At 59.7% G+C, this 18723-nt stretch overlaps 1 protein-coding gene across 5 annotated transcripts; it reads right to left on the bottom strand.

The window, feature by feature from the left end:
• Positions 1-264: 264 nt before the first annotated feature.
• On the bottom strand, positions 265-17104 carry LAT2 (linker for activation of T cells family member 2). Of its 5 annotated transcripts, none has more exons than XR_004302570.1 (14): positions 13162-13524; positions 9229-9351; positions 8778-8817; positions 6347-6390; positions 6136-6196; positions 5855-5892; positions 5553-5588; positions 5431-5473; positions 4899-4954; positions 3752-3820; positions 3457-3528; positions 2926-3047; positions 2338-2369; positions 266-1498 (listed from the first exon to the last, which is right to left on the bottom strand). XR_004302570.1 is itself a non-coding variant. In XM_032431084.1 (14 exons), exons 3-13 carry the CDS (start codon positions 9320-9322, stop codon positions 2944-2946), a joined length of 657 nt encoding a protein of 218 aa, XP_032286975.1. In that variant the 5' UTR covers positions 9323-9351; positions 13162-13383; positions 13934-17104; the 3' UTR covers positions 267-1498; positions 2926-2943. The 5 variants fall into 5 exon arrangements, 4 of the variants coding, with proteins under 4 accessions (XP_032286976.1, XP_032286975.1, XP_032286973.1 ...); XM_032431084.1 differs by lacking the exon at positions 2338-2369 and adding an exon at positions 13934-17104 and having other exon boundaries at positions 267-1498; positions 13162-13383; XM_032431082.1 differs by lacking the exon at positions 2338-2369 and having other exon boundaries at positions 267-1498.
• Between the last annotated feature and the right edge of the window lie 1619 nt (positions 17105-18723).

Genomic DNA, 18723 nt, shown 5'->3' with positions numbered 1-18723 from the left:
GCATCCAACTCTTGGTTTCGGCTCAGGTCATGATCTCAGGGTCCTGGGGATCGAGCCCCGCATCGGGCTCCCTGCTCAGTGGGGAGCCTGCTTCTCCCTCTGCCCCTCCCCCTGCTCATGCTCGCTCACTCTCTCCCTCTCTCTCCAATAAATAAAATCTCTTAAAAAGGGGGGAGGGGGGGAAAAAGAATTAAGGTCCTCAAAAACGGCAATGTGAGGTTTTAAAAAACATTTTAACAAACATATTTCCTCAATCTTATTCTTCATCTGGAGCCTCATGATCGTGGTGAGGTTTGCAGGGGAGGACCAGGGCCCAGAGGCGTGTGTCTGTGCCACACACCCCAGAACCGTGTTGCAGGACTCCTCCCGCCTGGAGCCCCCACCACAGCCCCACTGCACCCCGCTCCGTCTCTGAGCCTGAGGTCGGGACTCCCGGGGCTGAAGGAACAAGTGGCCAGCAGCTGTGTTCTGGTTTTCCTTCTCATTTCCTAACTGATGGCATTAAGTTGGAAAGTTAGTGTGGCATCCTGGAAAGTGTGGACTCCAGGACCAGGTTCCTGTCCGCAGCTTGCTCTCTCCTTTCTCTCTGTCTCTCTCCCCCTCTCTTGGGGCCTCAGGGTCTTTTCCCATTAAGCAAGAGGCTTGACTTCCACTCCCTTGGAAGGTTTTGCATGAAGCAGGAAAAACAGACATGAGAATTGCTAGTCTTAGAAAATGCTTTATTGAGATGTTTCAGTTGAAGGAAACATCTTGCCTCTCCAGCTGTGGCTTTTCTGGCTCAGAAGGTCCCTTTGGGCCCCTGGGCTTCCCATGACACAGCTGTGTCCCTGCTCAGTCAGCTCAGCCGAGTCCAGTCCTGGGGCTGGGGAGGATTTGGGGACGACAGGGGCGCCACTCAGCCACTCCTTGCTGCTCCTTCTCCAGAAACGGTGTGCTCTGCCCGCAGCAGACGTTCCCACTGAAGGGCACCCGGGTGTCCCGTAGCCTCATCTCTTCCAAGTGAACTGAGGCCCGAAGAACAGAGCACAGGGGCTCCCCCTCTCTGCTGAAATGATGTGTAATCCTCACAGGAGACGAGATAGACGAGACTCTGTACCCGGAGATGGAGATTATTAAATAGGGTTCCACCTACATAAATTAACTGTACAAGTTTATGGATCAGGAAAAAGATCCCAGCAATTGACGTTAGTAAGCAATTTGGAACCTGAGTCCAAAGCAAAAGGCACACGAATACCAGCGACACACAATGTTTTCAGACGTGGGGATGGGGGTGCAGCTTGCCCTGACCCTCGGGCATCGGATGAGGTCAGAAGCCACGCTGCCCTCAGCCTCGGGCTCCCGCAGAAGCCAGGCTGGGGCCTGATGCCCCGTGTAACTGTCCTTTCCCCGGCCCGTCCCCCACGGCCGGCCGGACGGTCCTCCGGACGCCTCGGTGCATCTCCCAGGGGTAACCGTGGGGGGTGTCGAGGTTGGGCAGCTCCAGAGAGAGAAGTGACCCCTGGGGGAGGCAGGAAATAGCCTTCAGCCTGGTGGTTCCCTGGTGGTTTCTGCCACCCCACCTTCCAGCTCAAAACCCTGCACACCCCTCCGGCTCCTGCCCCATGTCTCTGCTCCCCTCTGAAGTGGAACTTCTGGAATGTTCTCTACTCCCTGTCTTGGGACTCCTGTGTTCTGAATATAAGCAGGCCTTCTCCCCACCACCATCGAGTCTCACCAGTGCCCACCAGTGCCCAGGGCATCTCCGCCTGCCTGGCGCCTGCTCACACCCTCCCCAAGTGCCTTTCTCGGGCCCAGGACACCGCCCTTTGCCGCTTTGCCTCCCAGCCTCGGGCCTCAGTGCTGGCCCTTCTCGGCCTCACTCCCCGGGGGCTGACAGTTGTCACTCTCAATGACGACGCCCCGCGTCTGTCTCCAGCCTGGCCTCGCCCTCAGTCCAGGCTCAGCTGTCTAGCTGCCCACTTCATATTTCTCCCCACGCGCGCAGCTCGAGCCGAACACGGCCAGAAATAAGCTGGCCTGCCCACAGGGCCTGCTCTGCCCACAGCCTCTCACACCTCGGCTGGGGACAGTGACATCCTCTTGTTGCTCAGCCAAAAAACCTGCAGCCCCTCAGCTCCTCTCTACCTAGCCCCCCAACACCCAGTGCATCAATGAGTCCTGTGCGCTCCACCTTCAAAACCAACTCCCGATTCGGACATAACGGGTAAATACAGAACATTCCATCCCAAACAACAGAATACACATTCTTTTCAAGTACACATGGAACATCCTTCAGAACAGACCACATGTCAGGCCACCAAACAAGCCTCAATAAACGTAAGAAGACTGAAATCATACCATACATCCTTTCCAACCGCAGGGGTACGAAACTAGAAATCACAAGAAAAATGGAAAAATGCAGACACGTGGAGGTTAACCAACACGATACTAAACAACCAATGGGTCAACAAAGAAATCAAAGAAAAAATTTCAAAAAATACACGGAGACGGGGCGCCTAGCTGGCTCAGTCGGGAGAGCGTGTGACTCTTGATCTTGGGGTCGTGAGTTCGAGCCCCACGTTGGGTGTAGAGATTACTTAGAAATAAATAAACTTAAAAAAAAAAATCTAAGACCAAACAAAACCCTATTCATGTTTGCCTCCACCCCGAGCCAAGAAGTGACCTTTTACCTGGATTCTCACTGCTCTCTGTGCATCCCTTTCTGCCCCCTGAATTCATTTCCCTCCTCAGCAGCCAGAGATCCCGTTCCTAGGCTCCCAGGCTCCCAGGCTGCGCCCCCTCCCATCTCAGAAAACCCAGGGGCCGCTGCGTGGCTGCCCCCTCCCCTGTTGTCAGACCCTCTGTGGCTCCTCCAGCCCTGTTTTTACCCGGGATGGGGCCCCTCAGGTCTGTGAGGTCCAGGACCCTGGGCCGAGGCAGCTGTACCTTCCTTCCAGATCCTTCCTAGGCTTCTGTGGCTGCCACATTCTGATTCACGTAATCGGGGTCCTCGCTGTCCTCATCTGGGCTGCCTGCCAGGGACAGAGGCTCTTCCCTCGGGACTCGCTCTGCGGACCAGCGGGCAGATGGGCAGACGGTGGGCAGACGGTTCATGCGGACACACCCACACCTGTTCCCCCAGCCAGAGGCTCGGGCCCAGGCCCCCGGACGCCACAAAACAGCCTGCAGGAAACGCTACACGGAACACTGTGCCGGTCCCCATCTCTGGGGTTTGCCGGAGATTTCTGCCCCGGGGGCGGCTGAGCGGGCGTCCTGGTCCTGGCACGGTTCCAGGCCGCTGTGGCCACTGATGGGCCAGAGGTGTCCCTGTGAAGTTAGCTGCAAGGGCTGCAGGGGAGCCTGTCCCCCGCTGACTGTCCCTCCCTCCCCCCCCCCACTGCCCGATCCTCCCAGGCCAGGCCCTCCGCAGCCTGCTGAAGCTGACCACCCGGGAACCCCTGCTCTCCGGCCACGCACCCACGGCCCTCCTGGACTCCCGCCACTGCCGGATGGATGCCGAGTTCTGGTAATCCTCGGATCCCTCGTCACCTGCAGGGAGACACCGGGAGAGGGGCTGGTAGAGGTGGCAGCCGCCGCGGCTAGTCCTCAGGCCCCCTGCATGCTCACTAAGGCCGGGACCCCCGGGGCCTCGTCCAGGTACTCGAGCAAACGGTGAACCTTCGGGCTTCGAGGCAGGGGGTGCCTTTGAGCGGTGTGGGCGGGCCTGGCCGAGGAGGCCTCTCCGCCCAGTTCCCGGGGCTGGCGGCCTCACCTGACTCGGGGTCCTTCGGCTTGCAGATGAGCACGTTCTCGTACGAATTGGCATCATCATCATCATCATCTGCCAGGGAGGGGGTGAGGGTCAGGTTGGTGGGGGGCCCTGCCTGGCGGGCCCGGCTCTTCCTCCCTCCCTCCCTCCCTCCGTCCTGCCTTCCCTCGGCAGGTGACCTGTCCTGCCAAGCCCCCAGCCCTCTGGGTCCCCCACAGGGTCTCCGAACATTCTCCTGGACAAGATTCTTAGCGGACGCTGGCCTGGCTCCAGCTCCTTCATGGTCCTCCGAGGTCACCCCAAATGCACTGGGGAGGGGAGATGTGGGGACGGGCTTGCAATCAGGGAATAGTTGGAAGGAGGGAGGCCCATTGCTATCAGGCAACGAGGGGCAGGGAGAGCCGCTGGGGGCCGAGGAGAGACGGGAAGCAGGCCTAGGCTGGTCCTAAAGCCGTACCTTCGGGCAGGGCAGGGTGGGCCTAGGCTGGATGTGGCCCTAGCAGAGCCTGGCACCCCCTCATCGCCCCTGCGAGCTGAGCTCTAACCGCTGCCCCACCCCGCAGCCTTGTGTGTCAAAAGGGCTCCAAGACACGAGGGTCCCTCCCATATTCAGCAGGGGCAGGGGGGAAGAAGAGGCCCCCTCTCTCTGCCCGCCATGCGCCCCAACCCCCAGCCCAGCGTGGCCTCCCCAGACCTCTCAGCAGGCCCGGCCCACCCTCAGTCCTCAGTTTCTTCTTCTGTAAAGCCAAGGTGTTAAGGGCCCAAGATCCCAGCCTCCTCAGAGCCTGCAGGGCTCAGCGTCTGTCAGCAAGGCTGCCCGGCCCAGGCCCTTCCTCCGAGGTCCCACATGTACTCATCAGTGGCTGCCCAGCCCTGAGGGGGGTCTGCGTGACCAGGGGCTCAGCCTCCCCCGCTGCCCCTGGCCCCAGCTCCCCTTCTGGTTCCCTCAGCTCTGTGGCCCACACCCCCTCCCCTCCCTGCCTCCCACACATCCCTTCCCTACTCTGCTCCCTCACCACCAGCCTCCCCCGGCTCCCCAACTCCACCACCCATCCAAACCTAGGCCCAGCCTCCCCCTCTTCCTCTACGGCCTTGGCCTTCTGCAGCTCGCCCCTTCCTCCCCTCCTCCTCTCCTCCTCCTGCACCTCACCTTCCCTGGGCTTCTGGATCTGCCCCCAGTTGTAATAGTCCGTGGTGATGGGGTCTCTGGCAAGAAAACACAGACCCAGGGCAGTTGCTGGGTAGGCCGGGGCTTGGGGTGGGGGCATCGTGGGGGACACAGATGACAAGGCTGCTCCAGCCATCACCCCCCGCCCCCACCCTGTTCTTCCCTGGTCCCTCTGTCCCTCTTCCCTGGGCCCCTAAGCCACCCAGCCTGGTTCCAGCCATCCTGACTTGTGACTCTAGGCAAGTCCCCATCTTCCCAGGGCCTCGGTTTACCCATCTGTGAGACATCCCAGAGGGCCCTTCCTCCCTTATCTCTGGGTGATGCAGACAAGCCCTCCCTAGAGCAGGGCCACGTCCTGTCCCCACAAAGCCATGGCCAACTGAGGGGAAGTGATGCTACTGAGCACCTGCCTGGGCCAGTGGGTTCTAGGGCCGGAAGCTTTCATAAAGGGGGAAGCCCGGCAGGGGTGGATGGGGGCGGGGAGGAGGTGCCGGCCCTGCCGAAAGCCACTCACATGTAGGCTGCATCGGATCCGGATCTGGATCCGTGTCTGCTCCCTGCAGGAGGAGGCGAGGATTAGGCCCGAGCACTGGGCCCTGGGCCCCACCGCAGCCCACCTCCCAGGATCCCACCCACCTTTGCTGAAGTTCTGGTACCTGGAGGACTCAGAATCTGGAAGAAAGTCCGGGCTCATTGCTTCCTCCCGCCCCTGCCCCCCCTCCCCAAGGGAAGGGCCTTCAAGGACCCAGGCGTCTCCTACCTTCCCACCTTGACACCTGCTCTCCATCCCCTCCCCCGCTAGGCCAACCCAGGGGCCTCCTGGCCCAGCTCCCCTGGCCCCCCAGGCCTCCCCTGCACAGGTACTGTCCCACCAGGTATTCACCTGTCTCAGTCCCACCTCACCCCTGCCCCCACCCCTGTGTCTGGGGGCCACTCACCCTCGAGGCTGGGGGAGAACCTCAGCAGCTTGTCCTTCCTGCAGGAAAGGGGGAAGGGAGGGGCTGAGAGGGGCCGGATGGGGAAAGGCCTTGGGGTTTCTGAACCACAGTCCCACAGCCCTACAGCCCCCTCGTGGGGCCCTCGCAATCCAGCTCTGGGGCTCTGAGGTCCAAGGTCTTGGCCTGAGCGCAGCCAAGTGGGGCCCCCGGGGCTCTCCTTCCCATGGCCTCCTATGGGGCTGTTGACCCCTCCGGGCCTCGGATGGGGGGCTTGTCCCTACCTTGTTGGCGCCATGTCGGAGTCTGTGTCCACCAGGGGCCCTGGCCAGGCCTGTCTGACCACTGCAAAGGACAAGGGGCTGTTGGCTGGGTCTCCAGGCCAGCCTGCCAGTGCCGTCCCCCCACTCTACCAGATCGGGCCTGGCCACAGTCCCCATATGGACACCCCCAACCCCGAGCCCAGTCCCTGGACCCTTCGGTTCGGGGACTCACAGGAATAGGTCCGGGCCACCGCAAAGTTCTGTTGATTCTCTTCCCTGGGAAAACATGGAGCTGCGCTGAGCCAGGGCCCAGCCTCCCACAGCCCAAGGGACAGAGAGACAGGAGAGACGGACAGACAGGGCCGAGGAACAGAGAGGGGAGGGACAGACCAGGGCGAGAGTGAGGAGCCGCCACCCCTCTGGGCCTCAGATCCAGGGTTCCCCCTTTCTCTGAACTGCCCGCCAGGCGCCCACCCTTCTCGCGTGGCCCCAAGCCAGAGCCTTCGCAGCCTCCCCAGGAACCCCAGAGATGGTCCGGAGGGTCTGTGGGCAGGGCTGGGGAGGTGGCCCTCGGATTCTGAGGTGAGGGGTGGGCGGCTCTTCAGGGACTTCAACCAGAGGGTAATTTCAACCCCTCTTGAGATGTCCAAACACACCATCTACTCCCAAGTATCTGGCAAGGTAACTTCAAGGCTTAGCAGACACAGCAAGGTACCTGGCCATGCATGGCGTTCCCTTCTTCCTCTGAAATGGATTTTTATTTAGGCCCATCTAAAAGACTGTATTTTCCAGCCTCCCTTGTGCCTGAGTATGGCCATGTGATTAAGCTCTAGTCAATGAAATGCCAGCCAAGACTGTTGGGACTTCAGGAAAACTCCTTTAGAGGAGACACTGCCAACAGGGGTGCACCCTTTTTGTCCCTGTCCTCATTCTTACTACTGCCTGGAACACAGAGATGAGGGCTGGAGCTCTAGCTGCCATTATGGATCATGAGGTTCCCTTGAGGATGGAAGCCACTGCTAAAGATGGTAGAGCAGATTAGCTAAACATTTAAAGCCTTTTGGGTCCCTCCTCTGGACCAGAATGGGTACCTAGCCCAGCCTTCCAGGAGCTTCCGGGGAGGAGCGGCTGGAGGGGTCAGGGTGACCTGATTTAGGAAGGATGCCCTTAATGCACGGGCAGGACTGAACCCAAGTGAAGTGGGGAGAACCCAAGTCTCCCCTCCCACCTCCTCCTGCCCAGGCCCAACTTCCCACTTCCCACTATGAGGCAGTTTCACTTCTGGCTCAAACAGCTTATGTTTCTAACATCAATCAGAGGCCCAGAGTGGGCAGGCACTGAGAGAGGAGGGGAGAGAGGAGGAGATACTAGGGAGGCCTGCCTCGGGGCAGAGGCGTTGGGGGGGCACCAGGGGAGCCCAGCCCCCTCACCCCTGGTGGAGGCTGTGGGCGGGTCATCCAGAGGACCAAGTGGCCAGAAAAGCCCAGCCCCAGGGGTGGGCATGGATGGGGACATTCTATTTTCATATTTCATTGTGGTTTTTCAGTTGCAAAAGGAAATGAGAAAGGGTGTGTGTGCGTTTGTACGTGAGTTCCTTCCCCAGGCAGGCACACACAGGGGTGAGGAGAGGAGTGCACGCCTGAGCAGGAGTGCGGGGGGGGGGGGGGGGGGGGCGAGTGGGTGTGAGCCGGCGGGTTGGCCCGTGCGTGCGCATGTGTGCACGCAGGTCTGAGGGGCCCCCGGGCGCTCCGTCGGTCACTTTCCTGCTCAGCGCAAGGACACCAGTGGCCGCCCCCCTCCCTCCCCGGGGTTGTCCTTGGGCCACACCGTGGTCTGCAGCGTCCCGCACGGCTGACCCTCCCAGGGCTCATACATAGAGCAGCTCGCCTGCCCCCGAGGTGCCTGGAGCTCCATCCTGCCGGATCCAGCTGCTCGGCCTGGGGTCAGTGACCCCCCCCAACCCCATTTCCTCTCTACCCCTACTTCACTGGGCCCTTAGGACAAAGGTCATGGGCTCTCCCCACAGTCAAGACTCTCCTCCCTCCTCATCCAGCTCATGCCTCTCAAGATACACCCACACGTGCCACCTCATCTCCAGAAGAAAGTGTCCGCCCCAGTCCTGGGGGACCACCCACCCTGTTCTCTCTCTGGAATGTCCCCTTTTGCCTTCTTTCTCTCTTAACATCCTCCCCACCTCCTCCATCAGGCCTTCCCTACCCCCCAAGGACATGCCCACATCCTCCCGGAGGAGCTCTGTTAGCATTTTCCAGGGGACACTTGAGCATGGCTCACGTTTTGCTTTGTGCCCAGTCTTTGTTCCCCACATTGCCGGGGAGGGCAGAACTCTCTGTCAACCCCCAGCACCAGCACGGTGGGCTCCCCTGGGCGGGGGGCAGAGGGAGGATATCTGGAGATGCAGGGGGGCACGCTGGAAAGTGGCACCCCCTCCCCCCAAAGCCCTCCTGGACCTGGTCGGGGAAGCGCATGGAGAGCCCCAAGGGTCCCTCCCTCCCTGGACTGCTTGGGACCCACTAGAGCCCAGTGTGGAGGAGGTGGGAGTGAGGGGTGAGGGAAGGGGTCGTGGACACACGAGGGGACACCCATGTGGATGCCCATAGTCAGGGCACACGAAATCACGGGGCTGGGGACACCGAGGCACTCACAGGCTCCTCTGCTCATAGATCTTCTCGGACTTCTTCACGGCTGCAAGAACAAGACCGGATTAGCAAGCATCCCCAAGCCGGGGTGGGAACTGAGATCCAAGGTCCCCGTCCTCTTGTCTCCCCTGTGCCCTGGGCAGGCCTCAGACGGGACGTGGGGGCCGGACCGCCAATCCCTGTGGGCCACCTCTCATGGACAGGGTGCTTGCTCACCACCTATTAGGAGAGCGGAGTGTGGAGAAGGTGGATGCTGCGGGCAGCACAGCAGCCCCCCCAGCCCCGTTTTTCCAGAACATTCCCCTGCCCCAGCAGAACCAAAGCCCCACGGTGAGCCAGACCCACCGTCTTCAGGGGTGGTTTAGGGGCTTCCTCTCTGCCTTGTGAAGCTTCTCCGACCGCCCTTGGACCGCAACCAGGGCTGGGGACCCCGCCCTTGTCCCCGAGCGCCCCTTACCTGGGCGGGAGCAGCGCACGCACAGGCCGGCCACAGTCCCCAGCAGCAGCAGCAGGGCCACCCCGGGCCACAGCAGCTCGCTCTCCACATTCATGTCCGCTCCTGGCCACGCGCCCTGCAGCGCTGCAACGTAGGACCCCCTGTGACCAGCCCTCTGGAGTCCCCCCGGAGCCCCACACTGTCAGGTGTCTGTCGCCCCCATCTCCTGACAGCCCGGCAGTGGAGCCCAGACCACGGGAGCACCACCTCCCCTCCCTGTCCGAGGACCGGGTCAGGCTGCAGCCAGCCCTGCTCCCCGATCTGACCCCAGACCCGCACCCCGGGCCCCCAGGGCCATCCCCCACACTTGGTAAGTGCTAGAAGGTTCTGGGGACCCACCAGACAGCACCATGTGTACGTGTCCCAAACGTGCCTTTGCTTAATCCACACAACCACCCACGGGGGGCGGGGGGAGGCAGGGAGAGGCTCCCAACATTTCACAAATACAGAAACTGAGGCTGGGGATCCCAGCTGCGAAGGAGAAAGACAGGATTCAAACTCCGGCCTCTGGACCCTAACTCTGGCTCACCTGTGGCCTCCTGTAAACCCAGCTTTGCTCCCTGAGCTCAGTCCTCGGCCCCTTCCAGAGGAGCCCTGGCTGCCCCCACGCACCCCAGGGTGCCTCTTATCCATGGGCCCCCTGGGGGAGCTGGGAGTGGGATTTCTGTTCTTTCTTTTTTTCTTCAAAAATATTTTATTTATTTGTCAGAGAGAGAGAGCACAAGCAGGGGGAATGGCAGGCAGAGGGAGGAGTAGGCTTCCCACCGAGCAAGGAGCCCGATGTGGGACCTGATCCCAGGACCCTGGGATCACGACCTGAGCTGAAGGCAGATGCTTAACCGACTGAGCCACCCAGGCGCCCCGGGGTTTCCATTCTTTAAACACCGAGGGGTTCCTGAGGGCCTAAGGGGGAGAAGGGTACTCTGGGCGGAGACCTGGTGGGCTGCCCAGGGCTGGTGGAGGTGGGATGTGCTGGGAGGGGGGACTCTGTGGCGTGAGGAGGCTCCGAACCCCGCCTGGCACTGGGCCACTGCTGGGTCAGTGACTGGTCCCTGGGGTGGAGCCGTGCTGTGATGGCCAGTCCTTGGCAAAGCCACAGGCAGCCACACACCAGGGCCTGGGCGGGGGACAAGTACAACCCTCTTGAGGGGGCTTCCGAGGAGAATCACTGCAACTAGAGAGACTCAGTCTCCTGGCAGTGGCCGGGGACACAGCTGAGGGCCACAGTGGGGTCTCCAAGGGGGCCCTGCCCACACCCCTGAGCATCCCCTCTGTGCATGTTGTTTTTCCCGGCTCGGCCACCTGGGAGGAGGGCTTCTCTCCATTTTACAGCTGGGGAAGGCGAGGCTCAGGGAGAAGCTGAGCTCTGTACTGCCCAGCTCCTGTTTTGGGCTCCCCCAAGGCCTCAGCCGCACCCAGCTGTCCCCCTCACTTCTCCGAGCTTCCCGAACCCTCACGGCACAAATGACAAAGAGCCTCTGAGCAACCCTGAGCCTCCATCGGGGCTGTCCCGGAGAAGCCGCCTCTCCTTCCCCAAACGCCAAGTGAGTCAGTGGAAATCTCGTGATGGGATGGCCCTGTCACCCCAGGAGGACGTCCGTGGGGAGCCCCCTGCTCTCGGGGCCTGGGCCCTGCCCTTCCAGCCCGCACAGCCTCCTCCTTCTGCCCTCTCTGCTGTGCCTCTAGCCCAGCCCAAGGCCGCTTCAGGCTGTGTGGGGTTGGAAGCACCGGGTCCTGGAGGGAGGACTCCTGCCCATGCCTCAGGGTGTGTTGGCCTCAGTCTTCTCATCTGTAAAATGGGGATCAACCCGGTGCCTTCCTCAAAGAACTACTGGCCGATGAGAAGCAGCCTGGCTCAGTGTCCGGGCTTCCCGGAGAGAAACCTGCTAGGGCTCGTATTTCTGGCCAGCTGGTTTGGAGAACTCGCTTGTGCTCCAGAGGCCTGGCACTTGAGGCCCCAGGACCCGGCCTGCCGACCTTTGCAGCTGTCCCGGGGAAGGGCGGCCCTCCATCCCAGGGGATCCTGGCCACCAGAGAGCCCTCTTGCTTCCTGGCCCCCCGTCCTCTCCTGGGTCAAGCAGCACAGTCGGGGTGCCCCCAGCCCCGGTCCACCATATCTGCCTGGCACTGGGGGAGGGTGGGGGACGAGAACGCCGAGTGGGCCTCCGCTGTTGAAGCCCGGCATTGCTGGCCTTCCGTAGCCCCTCGGAAATGGGGAAATAAGGACACTCATCCCTCGGGTTTGTCATGAGGCCCAGCATTGAGATGATGCATGAAGGTGGGGGAGAGACACAGTTGCATGACTACCGTGACTTGCCATCTCAGGGTCCCTGTGGAAGGAGAAGGGGCAGCCTTTTGGGGGTGGTGGGGGCCAGCAGCGGACAGCGTGGAGCAACCTTACCAGGGTCTCCCTGCCTGGTGCCCAGGGTACGCGGGCCTGAGCCTCCCTCCACCGCCCTAGCGCCCCGCGTGCAGGCCCTCGAGCCGGGACCCCCAGGGCGGGCTGGGATCCGCCCCAGCCCCTCAGTTGTCACAGACACGCCAAGTGTCATGTGGGAGATGCCAGGGAGGAGAGCGAGGCCCCGAGAGGCGGGCACTAGTCCAAGTTCATCCAGCTAGCCACAGAGCCAGGATCCCCAAGCTCAGGCTGGGCTGATCCCCAAGGCCCTCTCTGCTCTTTGACTCCTGTTTTCTATTACCTTTTTAAGAACCATGAACTACTTTTTAAAAGAGAGACCAATTTGAGGAACAGGCCCGCGGCTGCCCCTAGACTGACTACATCTGCCCTCTGGCTGGGCTTTCCCAGCCAGGATCTGAGGGCAGGCGGAAGAGGGTTGGGGGAGGAGGCTGAGACCCCAGGAGAGGCAGGCCCAGCGGCCCCGGGAGGGCCCCAAGGGGCAGGCAGGGCTGGGTGGGGTGGGGAGGCAAGGAGGCCACAGGCCGAGGTGCTGTAGGCCAAAATAGCACAAAGGGAAGTGCGCAGTTTTCAGATGAACAAAGTTTGCCCCAGCCTGGTGGGGGGAAAGCCCTCGGGGCTGGGCTGGGCAAGCCAGAAAGGCCCTGGGAGACCCTCCTGCCCAATCTCCCAGCCGGCCTCCGGCCCTACAAGGGGAAACGGAGGCCTCCCAGGGCCACAGGGCAGGCTATGGGGTAGGAACAAGAGGTTGGGTCCGAGCCCTGGGGAGGCTTTATCTGCAGGGCTCTGCTCTGGTGCCCGTTCCGTTTTCCCGTGTCATCTTGGCCTTCAGATAAGGCCGACCCAGGGGCCTCTATGGAGGATCCTAATGCTCAGGTGGCCAGTGAGGGGGCCTGGGCAGCCCTGGTCCTGGGCAGCGGTGGGGAATGGTGACGGCCAGGGTCAAGGAGCTCCCCAGCAGAGAGCTGGTGGGCCAGGCTGGGGGCTGGGTGGGGGGTGGCGGGAGGGCTGCTTCGGCCTGGCCTGGCCTGGGGGCAGGCCCTGGGCACCCTTGCCTGGAGAGTCTCACCCATCCTCCCGTAGCCTAGTGGCAGGGATGTTACAGTCCCATTTCACAGATGAAGAAACCAAGGCCCGTGGGTCTGGCCCCTCACCGGTCTCTGGAAGCAATGAGCCCACCCTGGAGGCTTCCCCAGGCCTGTGAAGGCTGGGCAGGGGAAGGCGACGGTGGGACAGCGCCGGAGCCCCAGAAACAGGCTGCCCTCTGAGTGCTGCAGGGTCCGGGGAGAGGGCTCCCTAGCCAGGGGCGTCAGGGCGGGACTGGGGCCCAGCGAGGGAGAGCCAGGTGGCCTGGCATCTTCCCGGCCCCCCAGCCAGGGCCACCCCCCCCAACCTGAGCCCTCCTGTGGGCCCAGCAGGGTCATTCCCACCCCGGGGGGGGGACAGCCTTAGGACCCCCTGCGCTGGGCCAGGCTTACCTGAGAGTCGGGGGCTCCTCACTGCGGCCACCTCATCCTGAGCCCGCACACCTGCCCGAGCCGACGCCACCGCCACCGCCACCGAGACTGGCGGGCAGCAGGCGAGGCGGCGGGCTTCCTGTCAGCCCCCGAATCAGCCCTCGCACATCCGCTGCTCGGCCGGACCGGCCCTGCCGTGAACAGCCGGGGACCCGGAGACGCTCGCAGAGACAGGGAGAGGCACTGAGCGACAGACACGAACGAACACAGGCTCGGAGAGGCCAGAGACACGGACGGACACACACTGCATACATGCGCGTGACCCCAAGTCACACAAAGAGGAAGAGACACACAGAGGGACAGGGAGCAAGGGAATGAAGTCGGGTGCTCACACGGACACACACACACACACACACACACACACGGGCAGCCTGCGGGGGGGGGGGCAGGAAGACATGGAGAGACACACACACACACCCAGGGAGGGAGAGGACCAGAGACAGACACACACACACACACAGAGGGAGAGGCTGAGTCACAGACAGACAGACAGACACACTCACAGACACCCGTGCACGCTCCCACGGAACACGGGGCAGAGGGATGCGGGCAGGTGTGCGCCTGGGCAGGCCAAACAAGGAAGCAGGACGGGGAGGCAAGGTGAAGGGCAGAAGGGGTAACGATCTACGAACCATGGTCCCCCCTGCCCCCCTCCCCCTCAGTTCCCAGAGGCCCCCTCCCGCAGCTGCTGCTCCTGCCGTCACCAGCTCCTGGAGGGGGCCCATAAACATACGGGGTGCTTCCGTGCCTCCTGTTACTGGGCATTAAGTGACTGGCCCAAGGCCATCAAACTCCTGGTGGCACCTCCACTCCCAGGGGACCCCAGGGAAACCCCCATCAGTCTGGCATTTCAGAACCCGGGCTTCCTGGTCCCAGGGGTCCCTCTGGGCAGGAGACTGGGTTTCTCTTTCAGCCCCAGGGGCCCCTCTGGGCCAGAGGACTGGGTTTCTCTTTCAGCCTGTCTGGGGTGGCCAGGGCTGAGACAGGAGGCCCAGCCCCGAAGGCACAGTGGGCCAGGGCTGCCCGCGGCTGCCACCCCGTGGGGAAGAAGGGTAGTGCGCCAGCCAGGCCTTGATCCTGTGGGCCTTGCCGCCAGGAGCTGGTCCCCATCCCCAGGCACGGTCAAGCTGTCTGACTCCCAGACCTGGGCCTGTGCGGGCACCACCACACTCCCTTGGGCTGGGCAATGCTGCATTCAGTTCTCTTGGTAACTGGCCCCTTGGATGTCACTTACACAGGTGAGAAGACTGGAGGCCCATGGAAGCTATGCTGGATTTGAACCCAAAGTCTCCAGTCTGTTGTCTTCCCAGCACCCACAAGTGCAGGGAGGTTGGTGGGTGCGCACCAGCAGCCCTCCTTGCTGGGACCACCTGCCTGACCCCCACTCGCACGACCGGGCCGGGCCGGGCCGGGGTTGGTGTCCGTTGATCCCTGGACTGTGCACCTGCCCGGGGGTTTCCAGCAGGCAGAGACCGACAGAGCCTCCACCCGCCCGATGGGAAGGAGCTGTCCTACACCTGGCTTCTGTCTTGGGCCTTGGCAATGGCAGAAGTGACCTCCGACCATTGGCAAAGTCTCCAGGTCAATCTGCAGCGGGACCTAGGAGCCCTCAGACCCTCTCTGAGCCCATTTCCCATCTGCAATAATGGGGGCTGGTCAACCCAAGGACCCTTTTTGTACTTGAGTGTGAAAAAAGGATGCCGTCCCCCTTCTAGGCAATTTTCAAAGTCCTCCAAGGTTCTATTTTATTTATAAACCATTGGGTTGTGACTCAGAAAATAAGCTTTGAAAAACTACACAGTTCATGTCCAGTTGCGTCAATTCTAGTGCACTTAAGGTTAAAAAAAATTTTTTTTTATAATTCAACAGTTTTTGTGTATTACAAGTTTCTCATGACCATTTAAACCACTTTTAAGTGTGTGATTCAGTAGCATTACATTCACAACGCTGTACAACCATCACCATGATCCATCCCCAAACCTTCATCATCACTCCAGACACCTGGCTTTTTTCAGTTCACTGAGTATGTGCTGTGTGCACATCTGTGACCCAATGAAGATACCCAGGTAACAGTGCGACAGCTCTAAAAACAATTCCAAGCTGAGAATCTTCTGGGGTCATACATATCCTAAAGCCTGATGGGAAGCTATGCATTTCCTTCAGAAAAATCACCTGGAGAAGTGTGTACGACATTCTAGAAGCCCCTGGAGCCCGCATATGTCATCTGCCACCCTCATGTCTTAAGGTGCAAATGAGCCTCCCTTCCACCCCCTCCCTCCCCAGCTGGTTCTAACATTTATTCTTGGTTGTGAACTCACTACCCAAAGGAACCCAGAGTATCCTCATCTTTCTGCCTCCCCCAACCTCAGGACCTGCTTCTTTTGCTTTGTCCCCTATGTGTATGTAGATTTCTAAAGTGTTTTGTATTTAATAAAAGTACCATGCTGTCTGTCAGCACTTGGGCTTATTTTCCATCTACTGTGTTGTGATCCAATACCGTGTGCCTTTGGCTCATTCCGTCATCTGAATACAGCTTTTGCTGCTCTTGTGAATGTTCTTTCTCTGGGGCACGTACCCAGGAGGGGAACCACTGGGCTATAGAACATGGACACATGCCATTTTCAAGTTAAGTCCCTAAGTGTAGTTCCCACTTACACGCTCCTCTGTAAGACACGAGACCCACAAACTCTCTAGCAACTGGTCTGTTGGGTCGTAATGTCTGCCATTTGAACGGGCGTGCGGTAATTATTTTTTTCTCTTTGTGATCTTGTGCTAGCCAGGACTGCTAGTGAGGCAGAATATCATTCTTCATCCTCATTTTGATAGAGTACTTAAAAAAAAGGATCTAGTGAGCACACTCTTAATTTCAAGAGCCTAATGCACATGAGCAAACCTCTACCAATTCCAAGGCATCTTGGTGTTATTTACAGAATCCCTGGGCTACCTGAAAAGCTTCTCTCATTTCTCTCCCTCCCCATCCCATTCAGAAAGTAAGCTTCTGGGCCACTAATGATTTACGAACGTTTACCTTGCTTCCGACAGTCAACAAAAGAACAGGTACAGGAAACAGCTCTCTGTAGGGCTCAAACGGAATACCAAAGAGCCTGCCATTGTGAAATCGTGTGCTTTTATTTGTATATTTGGTATTTTACACCTACAGGGGGGTTACAGAGGGAGGAAGAGATTAGTAGTAGGTTATAGTTAAGTACATTATTTCGGTTCATGTTCATGGCAAAAAACTGCCTCTACGATGTGTGGATTTAGAAGCCTCTGAACCTCATGTAAGCATCAAACCTCTCACCGCGGTTGTTAAAGATTGGCCAGGAACACACAAGAGGCAGAGCAAAGCGCTCACCCAAAGGGCAGACGCGGCCAGGCAAGGGAAACACCAGGAGCCCTGCCCAACCAAACTATCAGCCACGCAGTCTCCCTGCAGCCAGGGGCTGTTTCATGGCCCTGCACGCGGGGCAAACCGGGTCTGGGGAGCATAGGGCAAGACAGCCACCTCGGACACACCGAGGATCGCTTACAAGGCCCGGGATGGGACACCCTGTCCGCCTCCCCTCCTGACTTCCCAGGAAGAGCGCTGGTGAGAAGTCCGCGGGGCAAGCATGGAGGAGTGGCTGGTGGCCGGCACAGACCGCCTGGCCCATCCTCTGCGAGACCAAGGAGCCCCACGCACAGCACTGGGCCTAGCAGGTCCCACTGCCGGTATCACTCGGAGAACAGACCTTGCACAGGCTAGTGGCCCTGCGTGACCCCAGCAGCCGGGCGGAATCTGAGAAGAGGACAGAGGGAAACAACGGAGTATGTGAAGTACTCCTCGTGAAAAGAGCCTATTGTAAATAAGGCTTTAAAGAAACGAACAGGGGCGCCTGGCTGGCTCACTTAGTGGAACGTGCGATTCTTGATCCCAGGGTCGTAAGTTCGAGCCCCTGGTTGGGCATAGAGTTTACTTAAAAATAGAAAGAAACAAGCAGATGCAAGAACCCCTAGGGGCCGCAGAGCGCCATCTCACTGCCCGCACGGCAAAGAGATGCTGTTTCTAGTGAGTCTCAAGCAGGAGCTGCTTTATAGGCTGCTGGTAACTGACTCTTCCTGTTCTCGACGAATTGCTCGACCAAGTAACCTCCTTCAACCAGAAAGCCAGGCCATTCCTTAGAGATCCTAACTCGAGCGCGGAGGCCAGGCAAACAATCCCAGCACCCTCCTCCGTGACCCAAACGCACTCCTCCTGACCTCTTCCTTTCTGCCTCCTGCTAAGACCTCCCTGAAGAAACAAAGCTATTTCGGTCAGGATGGGAAACCCCGGCTTCTGGAAGTTGGCTGTGCAAACTTCTCCTCTCCTGGGACCTGGAGAGACAATCTGGCCCCTGACAAGATGGGCTCCGAGGTAAAAACATTCTCAGAAACCTGAGCCCCTTAAAAAAAAAAAAAAGAAACCTGAGCCCCTTATTAAAAGGGCCCCACTTGGCACTCCATTAGATTTGGTTTCTCTGAAGGCAGTTCAAGAATAGCAGGGACAAAAAAAAACAGAAACCAGGCATCAACTATCTAAACCTATCTCTGGAACATTCATAGTGGGTGCAAACTTCTAGGAAAATGAACCTATTTCTTTAGGCGCTTATCTGGGCAAAGATGTGCCCTCCTCTCTCTTTTTTTTTTTAAAGATTTTATTTATTTATTTGAGAGAGAGAGAATGACAGAGAACACATGAGAGGGGGGAGGGTCAGAGGGAGAAGCAGACTCCCTGCCGAGCAGGGAGCCCGATGCGGGACTCGATCCAGGGACTCCAGGATCATGACCTGAGCCGAAGGCAGTCGCTTAACCAACTGAGCCACCCAGGCGCCCCGTGCCCTCCTCTCTTAATTCAGTTACTTACGATGGGAGGCAGGTATTAGGATGCCTTCTGTAATATTTAGCACTGCACAAACACTACGGCCCAAGGAAAGACGTGCAGGGAGAAGGAGGAAGACAGCCGAGCAAGAGTGGCGTCTCAATCCAGAGAAACCTCTGGAGACCCAGATGACCCCTCCAAGGGTCTGAACACGCCACAGGTCCTTCAAAGGTGGGATCCAAGGGACCTTTGAAAAGAAGCCTCACTGAGTTGGACTTCAAGCCTCTGGCCACCAGCCCGACTCCACGTAGGGCAGAGAGTTTTCGGTCTCAGGGACCCTCTCCCTTAAAGGAAACACCAGCAGGCACCAAGTCCTCTCCTCCAGGCTCGGTAGGGGAGCGGTCCAAGTGAACAGCCATGCATGCTCTCACCAGAATAGCGCCTGCCCTCCCCACCCTCCCCCTGCAGGGTAAGCCGCAGTCAAGGCTCACCTCCCAGTAAGCAAATCCCTCACTGTGCCAGGTCCTCCACCACCACTGTCCCCGCCAGCTGGGCCTCTCCCAGACATGGCAAAGCCCTGCACCTTGTCTGCTGGGCCACAGAACCGCCCAGCACTGCCTCCCGACAACACATGATCTGCTTGCCATGAAGGAGCACCCACCACTGTCCCCAAGAGCACCTGGATT

This window comes from Phoca vitulina, unplaced genomic scaffold (assembly GCF_004348235.1).
Source record: "Phoca vitulina isolate PV1807 unplaced genomic scaffold, GSC_HSeal_1.0 scaffold45, whole genome shotgun sequence".
NCBI classification, from domain to species: domain Eukaryota; kingdom Metazoa; phylum Chordata; class Mammalia; order Carnivora; family Phocidae; genus Phoca; species Phoca vitulina.
This window is presented reverse-complemented; position numbering and strand designations above follow the sequence as displayed.